Source organism: Sminthopsis crassicaudata, chromosome 2 (genome assembly GCF_048593235.1).
Source record: "Sminthopsis crassicaudata isolate SCR6 chromosome 2, ASM4859323v1, whole genome shotgun sequence".
In the NCBI taxonomy this organism is placed as follows: domain Eukaryota; kingdom Metazoa; phylum Chordata; class Mammalia; order Dasyuromorphia; family Dasyuridae; genus Sminthopsis; species Sminthopsis crassicaudata.
In genome coordinates, this window is record NC_133618.1 from 246517660 (window position 1) to 246532314 (window position 14655).

General features: G+C 33.2%; 1 protein-coding gene across 2 annotated transcripts in view; it reads left to right on the forward strand.

Moving 5' to 3' along the window:
• CDH26 (cadherin 26) overlaps positions 1–14655 on the forward strand; it is a 57186-nt gene that overhangs the window by 22363 nt on the left and 20168 nt on the right. For both annotated transcript variants that reach the window (XM_074288740.1, XM_074288741.1), the window contains exons 5-13: positions 1964–2111; positions 2559–2725; positions 4095–4223; positions 5573–5758; positions 8075–8334; positions 10389–10531; positions 12852–13085; positions 13287–13508; positions 14101–14231. In XM_074288740.1, coding sequence (XP_074144841.1) covers positions 1964–2111; positions 2559–2725; positions 4095–4223; positions 5573–5758; positions 8075–8334; positions 10389–10531; positions 12852–13085; positions 13287–13508; positions 14101–14231 — 1620 coding nt within the window. The remainder of the gene's footprint in view (positions 1–1963; positions 2112–2558; positions 2726–4094; positions 4224–5572; positions 5759–8074; positions 8335–10388; positions 10532–12851; positions 13086–13286; positions 13509–14100; positions 14232–14655) is intronic.

A 14655-nucleotide genomic window follows, 5' to 3' on the forward strand; every position in this document is an offset into this window, starting at 1 on the left:
TTTCAGTTATTTCAAGAGCTGTCATGTCTTCTCATTTCTAGAGGGCAAAATTAGATATAAATGGGTAGGAGTTGAAGAGAGAGTATTTAAACTTTCGTGAAGACAAATTTTTCTACATTTAAAGGTAACCAAATAAATGGAAGGTAACCTCCTTCACCACAAGTGTTTAAACAAAAGTTGCATGGCCACTTGTTGATAATGCTGTAAAAGAGATTCTTGATCAAAATACAGTTTGGACTAGATAGCTTCTAAAGTTTACTTTTAACAATAGGATTCTTGATTAGGTGATTTTTAAGGTCTCTAGCTCTAACCTTCTAGAATGTATCTGGGTTTGGGGCATTGACCACAGCTTGAATATCTTTTACCCTTAGAATACCTATTGGGGTCTGATTTGTAAAGAGGCAATGTATTGTAATGGAAAGAATATTGGACTAGGAATCAGAGGACCTGGGTTTGGTTCTGGGCTTCACCACTGGCTCTGTATCTGTGGAAAAGTTAGCAGATATAATAAAAAGTTGGGTTCTACCTGTATGACTTTGGGCAAGTTATTAAAATTTATTAGACCTCAGTTTCTTTATGAAAAATGAGGCAATTGAATTAGATGATTGTTATGATCCTATAACTTATTTAGGTTTTAGTTTCTTCATCTGTAAAAAGGAAAGGTTGGATTAAATGGTCTCCAAGGTCCCTTTCAGCTGTAAATCCTGATTCTCCACTGTTCCTGTTCCCCTATTAGTGGATTTTAGGTGTCTTTCTCTTTCTCCTTTGAGATTTAATATACTTCCTGTCTCTCTTTTTCAACCCCTTATTCTTTCATTTTACTCCAGATCTTACCAAGTCTGTTTCAATTATCCCCTCCCAAAATCCCCTAAAGGATGTTTATGAAGAGCTGCTCAATTGTGAAGTTCTTCTTTCAGTAAAACTTACTTCTGAGAGATGGTATGAAACAGAAAGTATTTTATAAATCAATACACTCCAACATAGCAAGTACTCTCTGGACTCACTGTTCTCAGAGTCAGGATGACTACATCACCCCTTCAGGAGTAAGGGATTGGAGTATCTTTTCTCTAATACTATCATATTGATGCCCCATTGGGGGTATTTTTATCTCTATTGTTAGGAATCAGTGATTAGTACCATTATTTCATGAAACCAACTAATATCAGTTACCTTTTGAAAATGGATAAATACATTAAAATATAAAGATAAAATAAGAATAGAAATACAATGCTATTTCCACACATACAACTTGAGGGTATTTTACCCCCAACCTCTTCCATATCACTTCAGTGTCTGGGAAAAGAAAACTCAGATTTAATGCACTATCTACAAAATACTGGTCCCATCAAATTCACTTTAAAATGTGACATTACAGCCAGTTGAGTGCTGCTGCTATGGCTCTTTATTTCTTGAGACATTGGTGCTCAGGTGCATTTAAAGCTCATTGTGGATTTGCCTTCTAGAACTCAGATGGCTTATTCTCCTGACCTTTTGAAGCCCATAAAGTTGGAGCCTCCACCATCCCTCACCTAACATTTAAAAAAAATCAAATATGGAGGCAAAGAACTAAAGCCCCTATTCATGGGCTAACTGTTGACCCCAGAGGAAAAGATCCTCAAATCTCTTCATTGTCTTTCACTAGACATTGCCAAAAAAATCTACTTTGTTGATTTAAATCTTTGTGAACTTGTATCAATTACTTTACATGAAAAAACCGGTTGAAATTGAACGTTAGTAAGATCTTCCCTGCATCAATTAAATTGCAATTAAGATAAGTTCTTGGTGCATGAAGTTATGGATTATTTATGAGGATGACTCATTTGAGACACTAGTGTAGGAGATATAACAATGTTATAAAATTTAAAAAAATAATAACAAATCATAAAAGATAATATAGTAATGAGTAATGTTTTCTCCCCAGAAATAATTGGTTTTGGCATTAATGTTGACCACTGTTTTCTAGATACGCTTTGATATTATTGATATTTCAACTCGGAAAGCTGTGGATTCGTCTTTATTTTTCATTGTCAAAGTTGGCGACATCAATGATAATGCACCACAGTTTGATGAGGAAGAATTTAACATTACTGTCAAAGAGAGCCACAATTTTGGTGAGACTTGTTCACTTCTTGGCAAAATTATATTTCTTTTTTTTTTGTCAGTGATAATGTCATTTAAAAATATTCTTAATATTTTATTTTCTCCCCAATTACATGTAAAAGCAGAAATTAGTATTCTTTAATTTCCTTAATGGAAGCTTCTTCACTTTTTATACTAAACAAGATAAATGAAGAATAGGGAATAGATGTGCTACTGAATGGTTTCAGGTATACATTTTCTTGTTCAGTTCTTAATGTAGCAGGCCTGACACTTCCTATTCTGATTCTTTCTGATCCTTATGCTAAATTTTGTACAAACAATAAAATAACCAGGAAAATAGTTTATTAGTATTTTGATCTTCTGATAGACCACTTAACAGCCTAATTGAAACAGATTCAAACTATACCTTGGAACTTTAGTCTGTTGTAACAACTAATTTTCATTTTCTTTCCTTTTAGATGATCCTATTTTTCAGGTAGAAGCAGTCGATTTGGATAAAAAGCAAACTCCTAATTCTGAAGTCTCCTATTCCCTTGTTTCACAAATGCCACTGATAAAAGGAAATGAATTTTACATTGATCACAGTAGTGGAGAAATTCGTGTCTCAAGATGCTTAGATTATGAGGTCATACATTTTTTGCTATTATTTAAAATCTTGAATTCTGTATCCTGCAAGTGATTATTGTACATGAGCTCTAAATGTGTAGATATATCTTTGTTTTTTCATTCATCATGTATTTACCAAATGCCTGCTATGTTTAGAGCACAATGCCAGGAGACTTGTCCTGAAAGATTTGACAATCTAGTAGGTAATTGGTTTGAGACATATATAACTATAATGGTGTTTTTCTTAACCTAGTTATACCTACACTGTATATTTGGTGCAGACATATATATATATATATATACTACATGATTATGTGCACACACACATACATAAAAAACCCACACACATATTCACAGATATTGTGGAAGGACTAGAATCTACATGGGTGAAGCAAGGGTCTATCCCAGTAAAACCCTAGTTCTTTTGAAATATTTTTTGTAGACATAGGATTTAGTGGTAGAAAAGATCTTTGTTATTGTTCAGTTGTTTCAGTTACATTAAACTCTTTATGACCCCATTTGGGGTTTTCTTGGCAAAGATACTGGATGGGATTTGCCATTTCCCTCTCCATCTCATTTTACAGATAAGGAAACTGAGGCAAACAGGGTTAAATGACTTACTCAGGATCACAAGCTAGTAAGTCTCTGAGGCCACATTTGAACTTGTTTAGATGAGTCTTTCTGACTCTAGGCCTGGTACTCTATTCTCTGTGCTACATAGCAGCTTATATAAATAGTAGATATGCATGTGTGTGTTTATTTTAAATTTTGCTTATACAAATAAATAAATATATTTGAATATAGAAAAAAAAAGTAAAAGTTATTGTTGAGTCTGGGCATTAATGTTAGCTTTGCTTATCTGCTATGACTCTAAGAAATTTACTTTTCCCTGGGTCTCAATTTCCTTGTCTCTAAAATGAGAGAACTAGAAAGGTGATCTCTAAGGTCTTATCCACTGCTGAATCCTATAGTCCTACAAAAATTTTAAAAGATCTAGGGTTTCATTGGAATAGATGCTTGTCCAATCCATGAAAATCACAACCTTTCCATATAATTAAGTAAACATTATTTATGAATTACATTGGCTCCCAGTAAATTTCATTACCTGCCAGCCAAAGATTGTTGAATCTCTCTGAATCTGAATGGCCTAATCTTTGAGCATTAGAATCAGATTCTGTTGCTGGACTTAGCCCAGAAATTTTTCTAGTTTTTAGGACCTGCCAGAGCTTGCTTTCTGCTGGCACAGCCTACAAGATCTTGTATCCATGCCATTATGAAACATTGAAGGGGCTACTGTAAAAAAACTGGAAACGAAAGTTAAGCAACAAAGCCAGTTAACTTGTTTTCTTGCTTTATGTTAAGAAGCTAACCTTTTTTCCCATGCACAGGCTGTCCAGTTGTTCAAATTACTGATTAGAGCAAATGACCATGGAGAGCCACCCTTGTCATCCACTGCTACCGTTAACATAGCTGTTGAATCGGGAAACAGCCACATGCCTGTATTTACTAAGGAAAATGTAAGTTCAATAGCTAACTTCTGGTTTTTTTGGGTTTTTTTTGTTCCCGAGGCAATTGGGGTTAAGTGACTTGCCCAGGGTCACACAGCCTCAGGTCCTCCTGACTTCAGGGCTGGAGCTCTACCAACTGCACCACCTAGCTATACTCTAGCTTCTACTTTTTAAAAAATTATCATAATGACCAAAGAGATCTGGTCTCTAGTTTGTATCATCCTAGGATGTCTGTAATTGTATTGATAGGGTGAGAGATGTCATGAAATCTGAAGAATCAGGTTGGTTGTAATTTAATATTTTAATATTATGTGAAAGGGATTAAATGACAAAGTGTGATTTGGATGTCAGGAAATAATATCCAAAATAATAGCATTTTACAAGAGGAAAAAAAAGATTGAGAATCATTATTCTTGACCAACAAGAGAGTATTATTTTGAGTGTAAATGATTTTCTTTTAGATGAATTAAGAAAATAGCAAGTATTTAGTGTTTATTTCCAATTTTTTGTGTAGGATTAAAAGAAAATATTTCTCAAGATAGTTAAGTATTTTAAAAACAATCACATTTTGTTTTCTAAATCAAAGTGAGATAAATAAAAAAATACTCATAACAAACTTGATTATGATATTGAAAGATATTATTTTTGAGTTTGTTTTATTTTTTTCCTGATTTAGCAAAAGATATTTGCTTGACAAATAACTCCAGAAAATAGGATTCTGCTCTTTTGTTGTTTTTGTTGTTTTAGTTTGAAGACTCCAAAATGTTACTAAGGGTATTGAATAACCAATTATTTTAAGGCTTATGTGTGATATAAAAGTATTTTCTGAATCTCTGTATAATTCACATTTCTATGGCATCAAAAACTCTATAAGGTAGGTACCACAAGGAAAAAATTTTTTTCCATTTTATGGATAAAGAAATTGTACTTATCCAAAATCACATGTTACAGAAGTATTAGAACTAGAATTTGGACTCAGATTTACTCATTCTCCAATACACTTTCCATTAATCTAGAGTGCCTCTCCTTTTATCTTTTAAGAAATTAGCAGCATTTTTATATTACAACACATTCATAAAAATAATTTAAAGAATATTTTGGAATATTGGGAAAATAGCATGTTCAAGAGGACTTTAAAAAAATCATTCTATTTTTAATAGTCCAAGTAGCAGGTAGAGAATATGCCTCATTATCATTGGTTATACTGCTATCAAATAATTAGAATTTCAAATTTTTTTTTAGAGATTTCAGTAAGGAGATGTGTCCAGCCTTCTGAGTTAGATAACCTGGATAGAGAAAGAAAATGAGAGAAGTTTTCTTTGTCTCAGTAGCACTGACTTGATGATTGCTTCTTTCAGTATAAAATACAGATTTCTGAAAGTCAAATACAACAGGAAGTGCTAAGGCTCCTAGTGCAAGATCATGATTCTCCCTTCACACCTGCCTGGAAAGCAAAATACAAAATATTACATGGTAATGAAGAAGAACACTTCAATATTGTAACAGATCCTGGGACCAATGAAGGAATTTTAAATGTCATCAAGGTAAAGTCTTGGCCCAGATGCACTAGCCAGACAGATTCTAGTAGATTCTCTGATTTTCTTAAATTTCCCTGGATTTTTCATAATTTCCCTCTTTTATGATGAAATAAATTCTATTATTTTCATGTATCAAAGTTTGTACATCTATTTCCAATTTGTTTCCAGGTCCTTGTTACTAAGAGATAACTATGAAAACTCTCTGTTGACACCTCAGAGGTCTATGTTTAGTAAGAGTATTATTAAGTCAAAATAGAATGTACCTTTTAATGACTTTTCAAGTATAATTCAATTTTTTCTATGTTTGTACCAATTTGTATTAGTATGTTGGTCTTTCCAGCTCTTCCCCTAACAATATCCACTTCTGCCATGTGTAATTTTAAATAGTTTGATGAGTATGAAATTATTGGTGTACATCTAAATCTGAAAGGGACCTTTGAGGTCACTGAGTCCAATTCCCTCATTTTGTAGACAAGAAGTTGAGGCCTAAAGAATTAAATGATTTGTCCACATTCTCTCAGGTAGGACATAGGAAGAATTTGAACTTAAGTCCTTTGACCCCAAATTTAGTTCTTTGTCCCACAATAAAAGATAATGTGGCTTAATTTGTGTCCATTTTATCATTAATGATTAGGACCTTAACTTTAAAAGACCAGCGTTTCCTACTTTCTCTGGGACCATTGCCAATTGTCCTGACTTATATATTTCCAATGAACTCTGATCATTGTAGAGGAAAGAGTGACTGATGACCATGTACCCTTGCCTCACTTAAATCCAGAAGGCCTCACCCTTTTGATGTGATTGGGCCTCTTTAAGAACTAAATACATGACCAGCCCTGAAGTCAGAAAGAGTTGAGTTCAAATCTGACCTCAGACCCTTAATACTCTCTAGCTGTGTGACCTTGGGCAAATCACTTAACCCCAATTGCCTCAGGGGAAAAAAAAGAGCTAAGATGAATAGCAATGTGATTTAGAACAAATTTTCAAAAGGCTGTTCATAACTTTCTCTTATCTAGTCTTTTACTTTCACTTATCTAGTCAAAGCTTAATTAGTAAACTGTATGCTATAGTGTTCTAAACCAACATTGTCTCTTTTTGGTCAATACCTGCCCATAATCAGTTTCCTTATATATGGCCAGAATAACCTAAAAGTATGAAATCTTAGAAAGAAAATTCTCAAGCTTGGCATGTCCCTCCTGTTTTCATTGCTTCATGCATTCTTAGAAATTAAAATACTTGTTTCTTATATGTCTCTGTTCTTTTACCACATTAAATCAGTTTGTATATTGGGCAACTGTGCTATAAATATACATATTCTCAATATTCCTCCGATTAATTTTTCATTTAGTTTTGATTTTGGTTGAAATTTTTTAACTTTTATTGATGGTGATTTTATTTAGCCATGAAAAGAAAAAAAAAAGCCATAAATGATGTGAGAATGAGATGGAGACTTTCTTGTAAAAGATAATATGAATGTGCCATATGAGAATTGGTCTGGACCAAGAGAGTGGTCTTAAGAACCTAAGACCAAAGCATATTTCTGCTCACTTTGGTGGCATTTTGTAATGATTAGGGCTGCCTTTAGAATTCTGATCAATGAAAGAATCGACCATGATTCTTGAAAACTGATCATAATATCATAGATTGTGCTGAAAGGGACCTTAGACATAATTAAGAGGAGAGGAAAAAGACAGCATAAGAATTGGTGGGGAGAGGGTGGCTATTGATACTGAAGACAAAAAAAAAAGAAGAAAAGCAATGTGTTCATCAGGTATGGAAGGAAAATGTTCAAAAGAGTATAGAAAAAAGTCTAGAGGTCAATAGATAAGATAGCTTTGGAATATTTTGAATTAAGTTTAGACTTTCAACAACAAAAAAGAGTTGTATATAATCAGAGTTATGGTTTCATATATGCAGTTTTTTTCCCTGTTCTTTTCAGATAGAAATAGAGATTTGCATTTGTTGGTGTTTGTCATATTTAAAATAACACAGCCAGGTAATAGATAGATGAATGAATAAATAAATAAATGAATAAATAAGAAACAAATATGTAATTAAATGAATAAAATACATAAATGAAAGTTTCCCTCATAAAATAGTGAATTCCCTATCACTAGAAAGGACCTTCAAACCAGCGTTATAAAGTTATTTGTTGGGAATATTGTGGAAAGAAGTCTTTCAAATATGAGTCTGCTAAGTTGATCTCTGATGGCCAATTAATACCTGAGATTCTTTGATTCTGTAATGTAGAGGTAACAAAGGTCATAAGGTCCCAGTTTCAAGACATATTTGCTAATAAAGTCTTCTATTTGGGATTGACAGCCTTTGGACTATGAAAACCTGCCAGACAGAAAACTTGTCATTGTAGTTGAAAATGAAGAACCATTCTTTTCCTGTGAAAAAGACCAATTTGGCAATGGAACCAGCACTGCAACTGTGAATGTGGAGGTTATTGATACTAATGATCCTCCTCAGTTCCATCCTCCGAATTTTATCGTTCAAGAAGTTGATGGTGCTGGTCCTGGGATCCAGTTGGGAAGATACAATGCTACAGACCCAGATGGGGACAGCAAGAACATAAGGTGAAGATATAATAGAGGAAATGAGGGTTATTTTCCATTTGGAATGAATCGTATACCATCACATGATGCTATTGTTATTGCTTAAAATCTTCACTTTTTCAATATTGGTATTTCAGAATTGATATGGTTTCATTGGCAAGGGTGCTCCTATTACATGTGTAAATTACAATCTCTCCACAGTGTGACACCATCTTTCCTCTTCACTCCATTTGCATCTAATTTGAATGAGGTGTTGGATCCAAGGTTACCAGAGAATTGTTTTCTTAATGCTTCAGATACTACAAGGATGAATAATTTGCCACTTATAGTGTCTCTGTTTTGTAAACACTGATGCCATTTATGTTTGCAGAGTTTTAGTTGCCTGATGATGTGAAACTATAAATGGAAGGCAGCAGCTTCTTTGAAAATTTTAGCTCGCCGAGTTTTAAAATGGAATGATTAAAAAGCCCTGGCTTTTAAGAAGAAGAAATAGGGAAGCCCTCCTAAGGGCTTGCAACATTCTGGTTTGTTGTTTAATTAGGTGGGATGAAATGCTCTCTGTGCTTGTGAATTATCTATTATTGATAATTTGACCGAGATCTGTTAAATCACAAGCAGTAAGATTAGAGAGACGTTATACACCCTGTTATTTAATAAGAATACATGACATTATGTCACATACTGGAAGAACTAGAGAAGGGATCTTAGAGATGATATCTACTTCAACTCCATTATTTTAAAAAATAAGGATATAGAGATTTATAGACAAATTACTTGCCAGAAACTATACACATAATAGAATATACAATAACAAAAAATGGGATTAGAACTCAGTTTTTCTAAATACACTAGAAGGGAAAATATTTATACCATCTTAAGTACTTGCTAGAAGTTTTTCTCACTAGAACCCTCTCTTCACATAATGGAACAATTCAATTCATAGATCACAAAATAAAATCAGAAACCAGAGACAAGAGACTCTGAATCTTACACCTGAGTGAGACTTTAAACATTAGAACTGGGAGAGCTCTTAGAATCTAAAACCTTCTGTGGTTGCTGCTATTGAGTTATTTAGGTCATGTCTGAAACCCAGTGGGGTTTGGCAAAGATAATAGAGTGATTTGTTATTTCCTTCTCCAGCTCATTTTACAGATGAGGAAACTGAGGTAAACAGGGAGTAATTTGCCCAGGGTCACACAGATAGTGTCTGAGGCCAAATTTGAATTCAGAACAGCCTGCCATAATATTCCCTGTGCCACCCAACTGTCCAGAACTTTCTGTGGTAGAGACCCATAGTATACATAACCATAGAATGGTAAGGATAGTAGAAATACAGAGGGCTGGAAGGGATCCATCTCCTCATTTTACAACAGACAAAAATTGAAATTTCATGTTTCTCTGAATCATTTTGTTAGTGTGGAATCTGATCATTAAGCAAGTAGTTAGATGAAGTTTCATTCTTTATTAAAATGTAATATTCTCCCTGAATCAATATAGTTACTATTAATACAAAATGGAGAGCCAAGGGGAAACTAGGATTAGATAATATGAATTTTCATTGATTCTTCTGTATCACGTATTATTGTACATCTCATTTTCCAGAGCTGCCAACCCTTATGTCTTTCACCCCATTCATGAATTGTAGCCTAATTTAAAAATTTTTTTTTGCATGGGCATTGTGATTTTCCTAAAACACTTTTAAAAAATTTAATATCTTTTTGTTTTTGTCATAATTATAACTAAGTATCCACCTTTGTTGGCTCTTCCCCTGAGAACCAAAGAAGAAAAAAAATAGAGCAAGAGTAAAAAGTAATTCTTGAAAACTAAGTGACCTACTAACCAAGATTGACAGTACATTCATTATTTCATATGCAGTCTCCCACTATTGCAAAGAAGAGGGAAGATGCTTTTTTTCTGTATTCCTGTTTGCCAAACTCCATCATTATAACTAAACAGCATTCAATTTCATTTTGTGGTTGTTATTGTCCTTTCATTTACATCAGTTGTAAATGTTGTTTTCCTGCTTCCCGTCTTGTTACTTTTAAAATGTTTTTTTTTTTTTCTTCCTTCTAAAGGTTTAGACTGGTTCATGATCCTGCTAGTTGGGTCACTGTGGATGAACTCTCTGGTGTGGTTACCACAGTGAAACATGTGGATCGGGAATCCCCCTATGTAAAAAACAGCTTTTATACAATTATCGTTAATGCCATTGATGATGGTAAGTATATAACTCAGAAACAACCCAATGTCCCTCCATGAGGAGAAAAGAATACTCATGAGAATCTTGGACCAGCCCAATTCCATAAAACTAAAATAGTAATCCTTGCCCTTCCACAATCACAGAGGAAACTGTGAGAAGTGTTCCAGGAGGAAAAACTATAATAGTTCCATAGAAAGCTATTAGTAAGTTATGGAAGTTATAGTCAAACTAATATCCTTTACCATTTTTTCATAAGAGAGTTCTCAACTGTTTTTTTCAAGCAAACTATCTTTGGTAAATATTTAGCATAATTTCTGAATCCTATTTTTGAATCCTAGGGAGGAAAGGGAAGAGAATAAGCCTTTATATAGCACTTAATATTTGCCAGACCATTTGCCTAGCACTTTTTTTTTTAATTGAACTGAATACAAAATAAGAAAAAACAACAGAAAAAGAAATACAGAAAATAAAAAAACAAAACAAATAAGACAAAACAGAATAGAAAAAGAAAGACAGAAAGGGAAAATAAAACAAAATATTTTCATGTGCCTAGTAGAATATCAGGAAAAATTCAAAATATATAACGATGAATTTTCATGTCAAGAAAGCCTATGTAATATTAGAAGAGATTATATTCATGAGTGTTCATCTTTCCTTTGTGTCCTTGTAGGTTATTCTTTTGTTCTTTGCTGTGTACTTTTTACTTCATATATATATATATATATATATATATATATATATATATATACATACATGCATACATACATACATACATATACGTGTGTGTGGATATACATACCCATTATGAACTCATACATATAAATATATCCACATATACATGGATGTATATAAACCCACATATATTCAGATACATACACACACACACATATATATATCCATTTACCCATATATAAACATGCATTTAAAACAATATTAATATATGCCAAGTATTTTTAATAATTTTTTGTCATTTAATTTTATAATAACTTATGGGGCAAATGCTATTATTATTTTCATTTTACCATTTTAGAAAAATGAGGCTAATAGAGTTTGTTTTCCTTGCTCAGGATCACACAGTTAACAAAAAACTAAAGCTGAATTTTAATTTAGGTTTTCCTCACTCTTGGCCCACCTCTCTACCTACTGCATCACCACACCAGCTGTCTCTAAGAAGGTCAAGCATCTTTAAAATAGAGTGGTTTATGGCTATGATACAATCCTTCAAGTCTGAATTCATAAATCAAAGTACAAGCGAATAAAGTTTAGTAGGTGAAAGTTAGTTAATATTTAAACTATTTGGATAATTTAAAGTTTTTAAAAAGTTAATGAACCGAAAGCTGAGCTGTCAGTAGAGTGTGCAACATTATATCTTAAAACTTCACTAATTTTTTTTGGACATTAAACCCACTTTCTTAATAAGCATTAACTAAAAAAAATTAGAGCCCTGAAATCTGGATTCATGTTTTGCATGAATTTTACATATTTTTACATATTTTACATATTTGACACTTATTTTATTTCTTAAAATAACAATTTTCATTTCTATACTACTTGTAAGATTTATAAGTTGCTTTCCTTTTAATAGTCCTGTTAAGTAGATAATAAATGCCATCACCCCATTTTGTGGAGGAGCCCATTTTAATTTTTTAACAATAGCTTTTTATTTTTAAAATACATGCAAAGATATTTTTCAATATTTACCCTTGCAAAATCTTGGGTTCCAAATTTTTCTCTCTTCTTTGCCCTTATCCCTAATGTAGACAACAAGTAATTTAATATAGGTTAAACATTTGCAATTCTTCTAAACATATTTCCGCATTTATCATGCTGCTCAAGAAAAATAAAACCAGAAAGAAAAAAAAAAACTGAGAAAGAAAAAAATAACAAGCAAACAACAACAAAAAAGGTGAAAATACTATGTTATGATCCACATTCAGTCCTTGCTCTCTGGATGCAGATGACTCTTTCTATCACAATTCTATTGGATTGGAGGAACTCATTTTTAAGCCCAGAGAAATTGAAGTTTGCCCAGGGTCACAGATGTTCAGGGTTAGATCTAGGATTTTAATAAACCATTATTTTAAAATACTTTTTGATAGACAATTTGAGTTTTTCATTATATAAGAAAATAGATTCAAGCTGATTCCAAAATTAGTGGTTTTTCATGCTGAAATATGGGCTAGTGGTTAATTTGAAATCATTTTCCTGAAACACTTTCATTGTCACTAATTTTATTCCTCTTTATATTATTTTTGGTGTAATCAAGGAATATGTACCTTAAATTGGGGAAGAGGAGTGAATGTAAATCTTCACTGATCTGTTCTCCTTCTATTCTAAGGTGTCCCACCTCAGACAAGTACAGGAACTATGATGCTTTTTCTTTCTGACAAGAATGACAACACACCTATTCTTGTTAAACCTTTCATGGAAGTTTGTAAGATGGAGCAGAATGCATCTTTTCTTGTGGAAGCTGAGGATAAAGATTTAGATCCATTCTCTGGTCCTTTTACATTTGAGTTAGACTTTTCTTTTGGAAATATAAAAGATACTTGGAAGCTAGGGAACAATTTTGGTAAGTTTTTTTCCTTTGTGCTTTGTATTAATTGACTATATATTATATGGTATTTTGCATATAGTAGGCATTTAATAAATATTTGAAAAAATATGCATTTGTGGCTTTTACTTAATCTAGTTTTAAGTGGTACTTAACTGTTTGTATATAATAAAGTTTATAATTTTCTAATCTACAGCTGAGTCTTTTTTTTCCCTGTAGGTTATTCTGTGGAACTTCTAATGGTAAGAAGTCTCCCAAATGGTAATTATTCAGTGCCCTTCATTATCTTAGATAAACAAGGGTTTTTCAAGAAACAGATGCTATATGTGAGACTGTGTTCCTGTCTCAATGGGATTACCTGCATAGACTCTTCAATGGCCTTTATAGAACTTGGTGGAGATGCCATTATCCTGATATGTGTAGCTTTCATATTATTGGCAGGTCAGTAGTCGGCTTCCTACATTCTCAGAAGATGTCCTGTCTCTTAGGAATACTCTGTAATTTCATTGAATCACAGGATCTCGGAGTTGCAATCAAAATTGTTGATGGCAGATCTCCCTATCCTTCTTAAAGAATTTTTATTGAAATATCACTCTCAGGCTTAGCCTGGGTTTAACGCCTATTGCCTAGGGCTTCTGTCTGGCTAAGAAAACAGCATTTCTGTTCAATAATCCATTAAGTCATGGACCAGGAAGAGAAAGGAAAGAGTGGGGAAGAGGGGAAGTGTGATTCTGGACTATTACGGTGATTTTTGTGAATCAATGACTTAGATTTTTAAGCATGAGCTAGATAATATGGTGGAGGGAATTCTCTCTTAGAATATGGGTCAATGGTTCCCTTTGGTGAAAAGATAAATTTTTGTCCATCTCTTTTGTTTTTACATTATTAAATTTCCTCCTTTATTCTCTTCCTTCTTCCCAGAGAGCTATCCCGTATAAAGCCCTGTTTTTAAGGTGATAAAAACCTACTAAATAGTTAATATACATTTGTTCAACTGTCAAAATGAATTTGAAATTTTTTTTCTCCATCATAGTAGCCCTACTTTTCCTGCTGCGGTTTTCTTTTGGATCTGCAAACAAGAGGCAGCCAATATCCTTTCCTTATGGACGGGGCAGTCAGTCCTTGATCAAATATAATGATGAAAGTGAAAACACTTCAACACTGGTAATAAATTATATTTTAACATGTTCTTTTCAGGCATCACCTTGATGATGTTTATGCTATACCATATATACATGCTGAGTCACTTACTTATTTGATTCACTCCCGTCATCTATTACCCCTTATCTTCTCCCTTCTATTTTCTTCCACTTCCTTACATGCAGGTCTATGCCATCCTCCCTATCAATAAATTCCACTGGCTCCCCATTAAAGGATTCAATTTAATATCTTTTATTTGGCATTCAAAGCTCCTTACAATCTGGCCCCCTTCCTTTCTAGTCTTCTTACAGATCACTCTGCTCCCCACACTCTGTAATTCAGTGACATTACTTGGTCTTGCTTTTTCTTGAACAATTTATTCCATTTGCTATCTTGAGGAATTTTTCACTGGATATCCCTGAGGCCTAGAATTCTCATTTCATCTCTA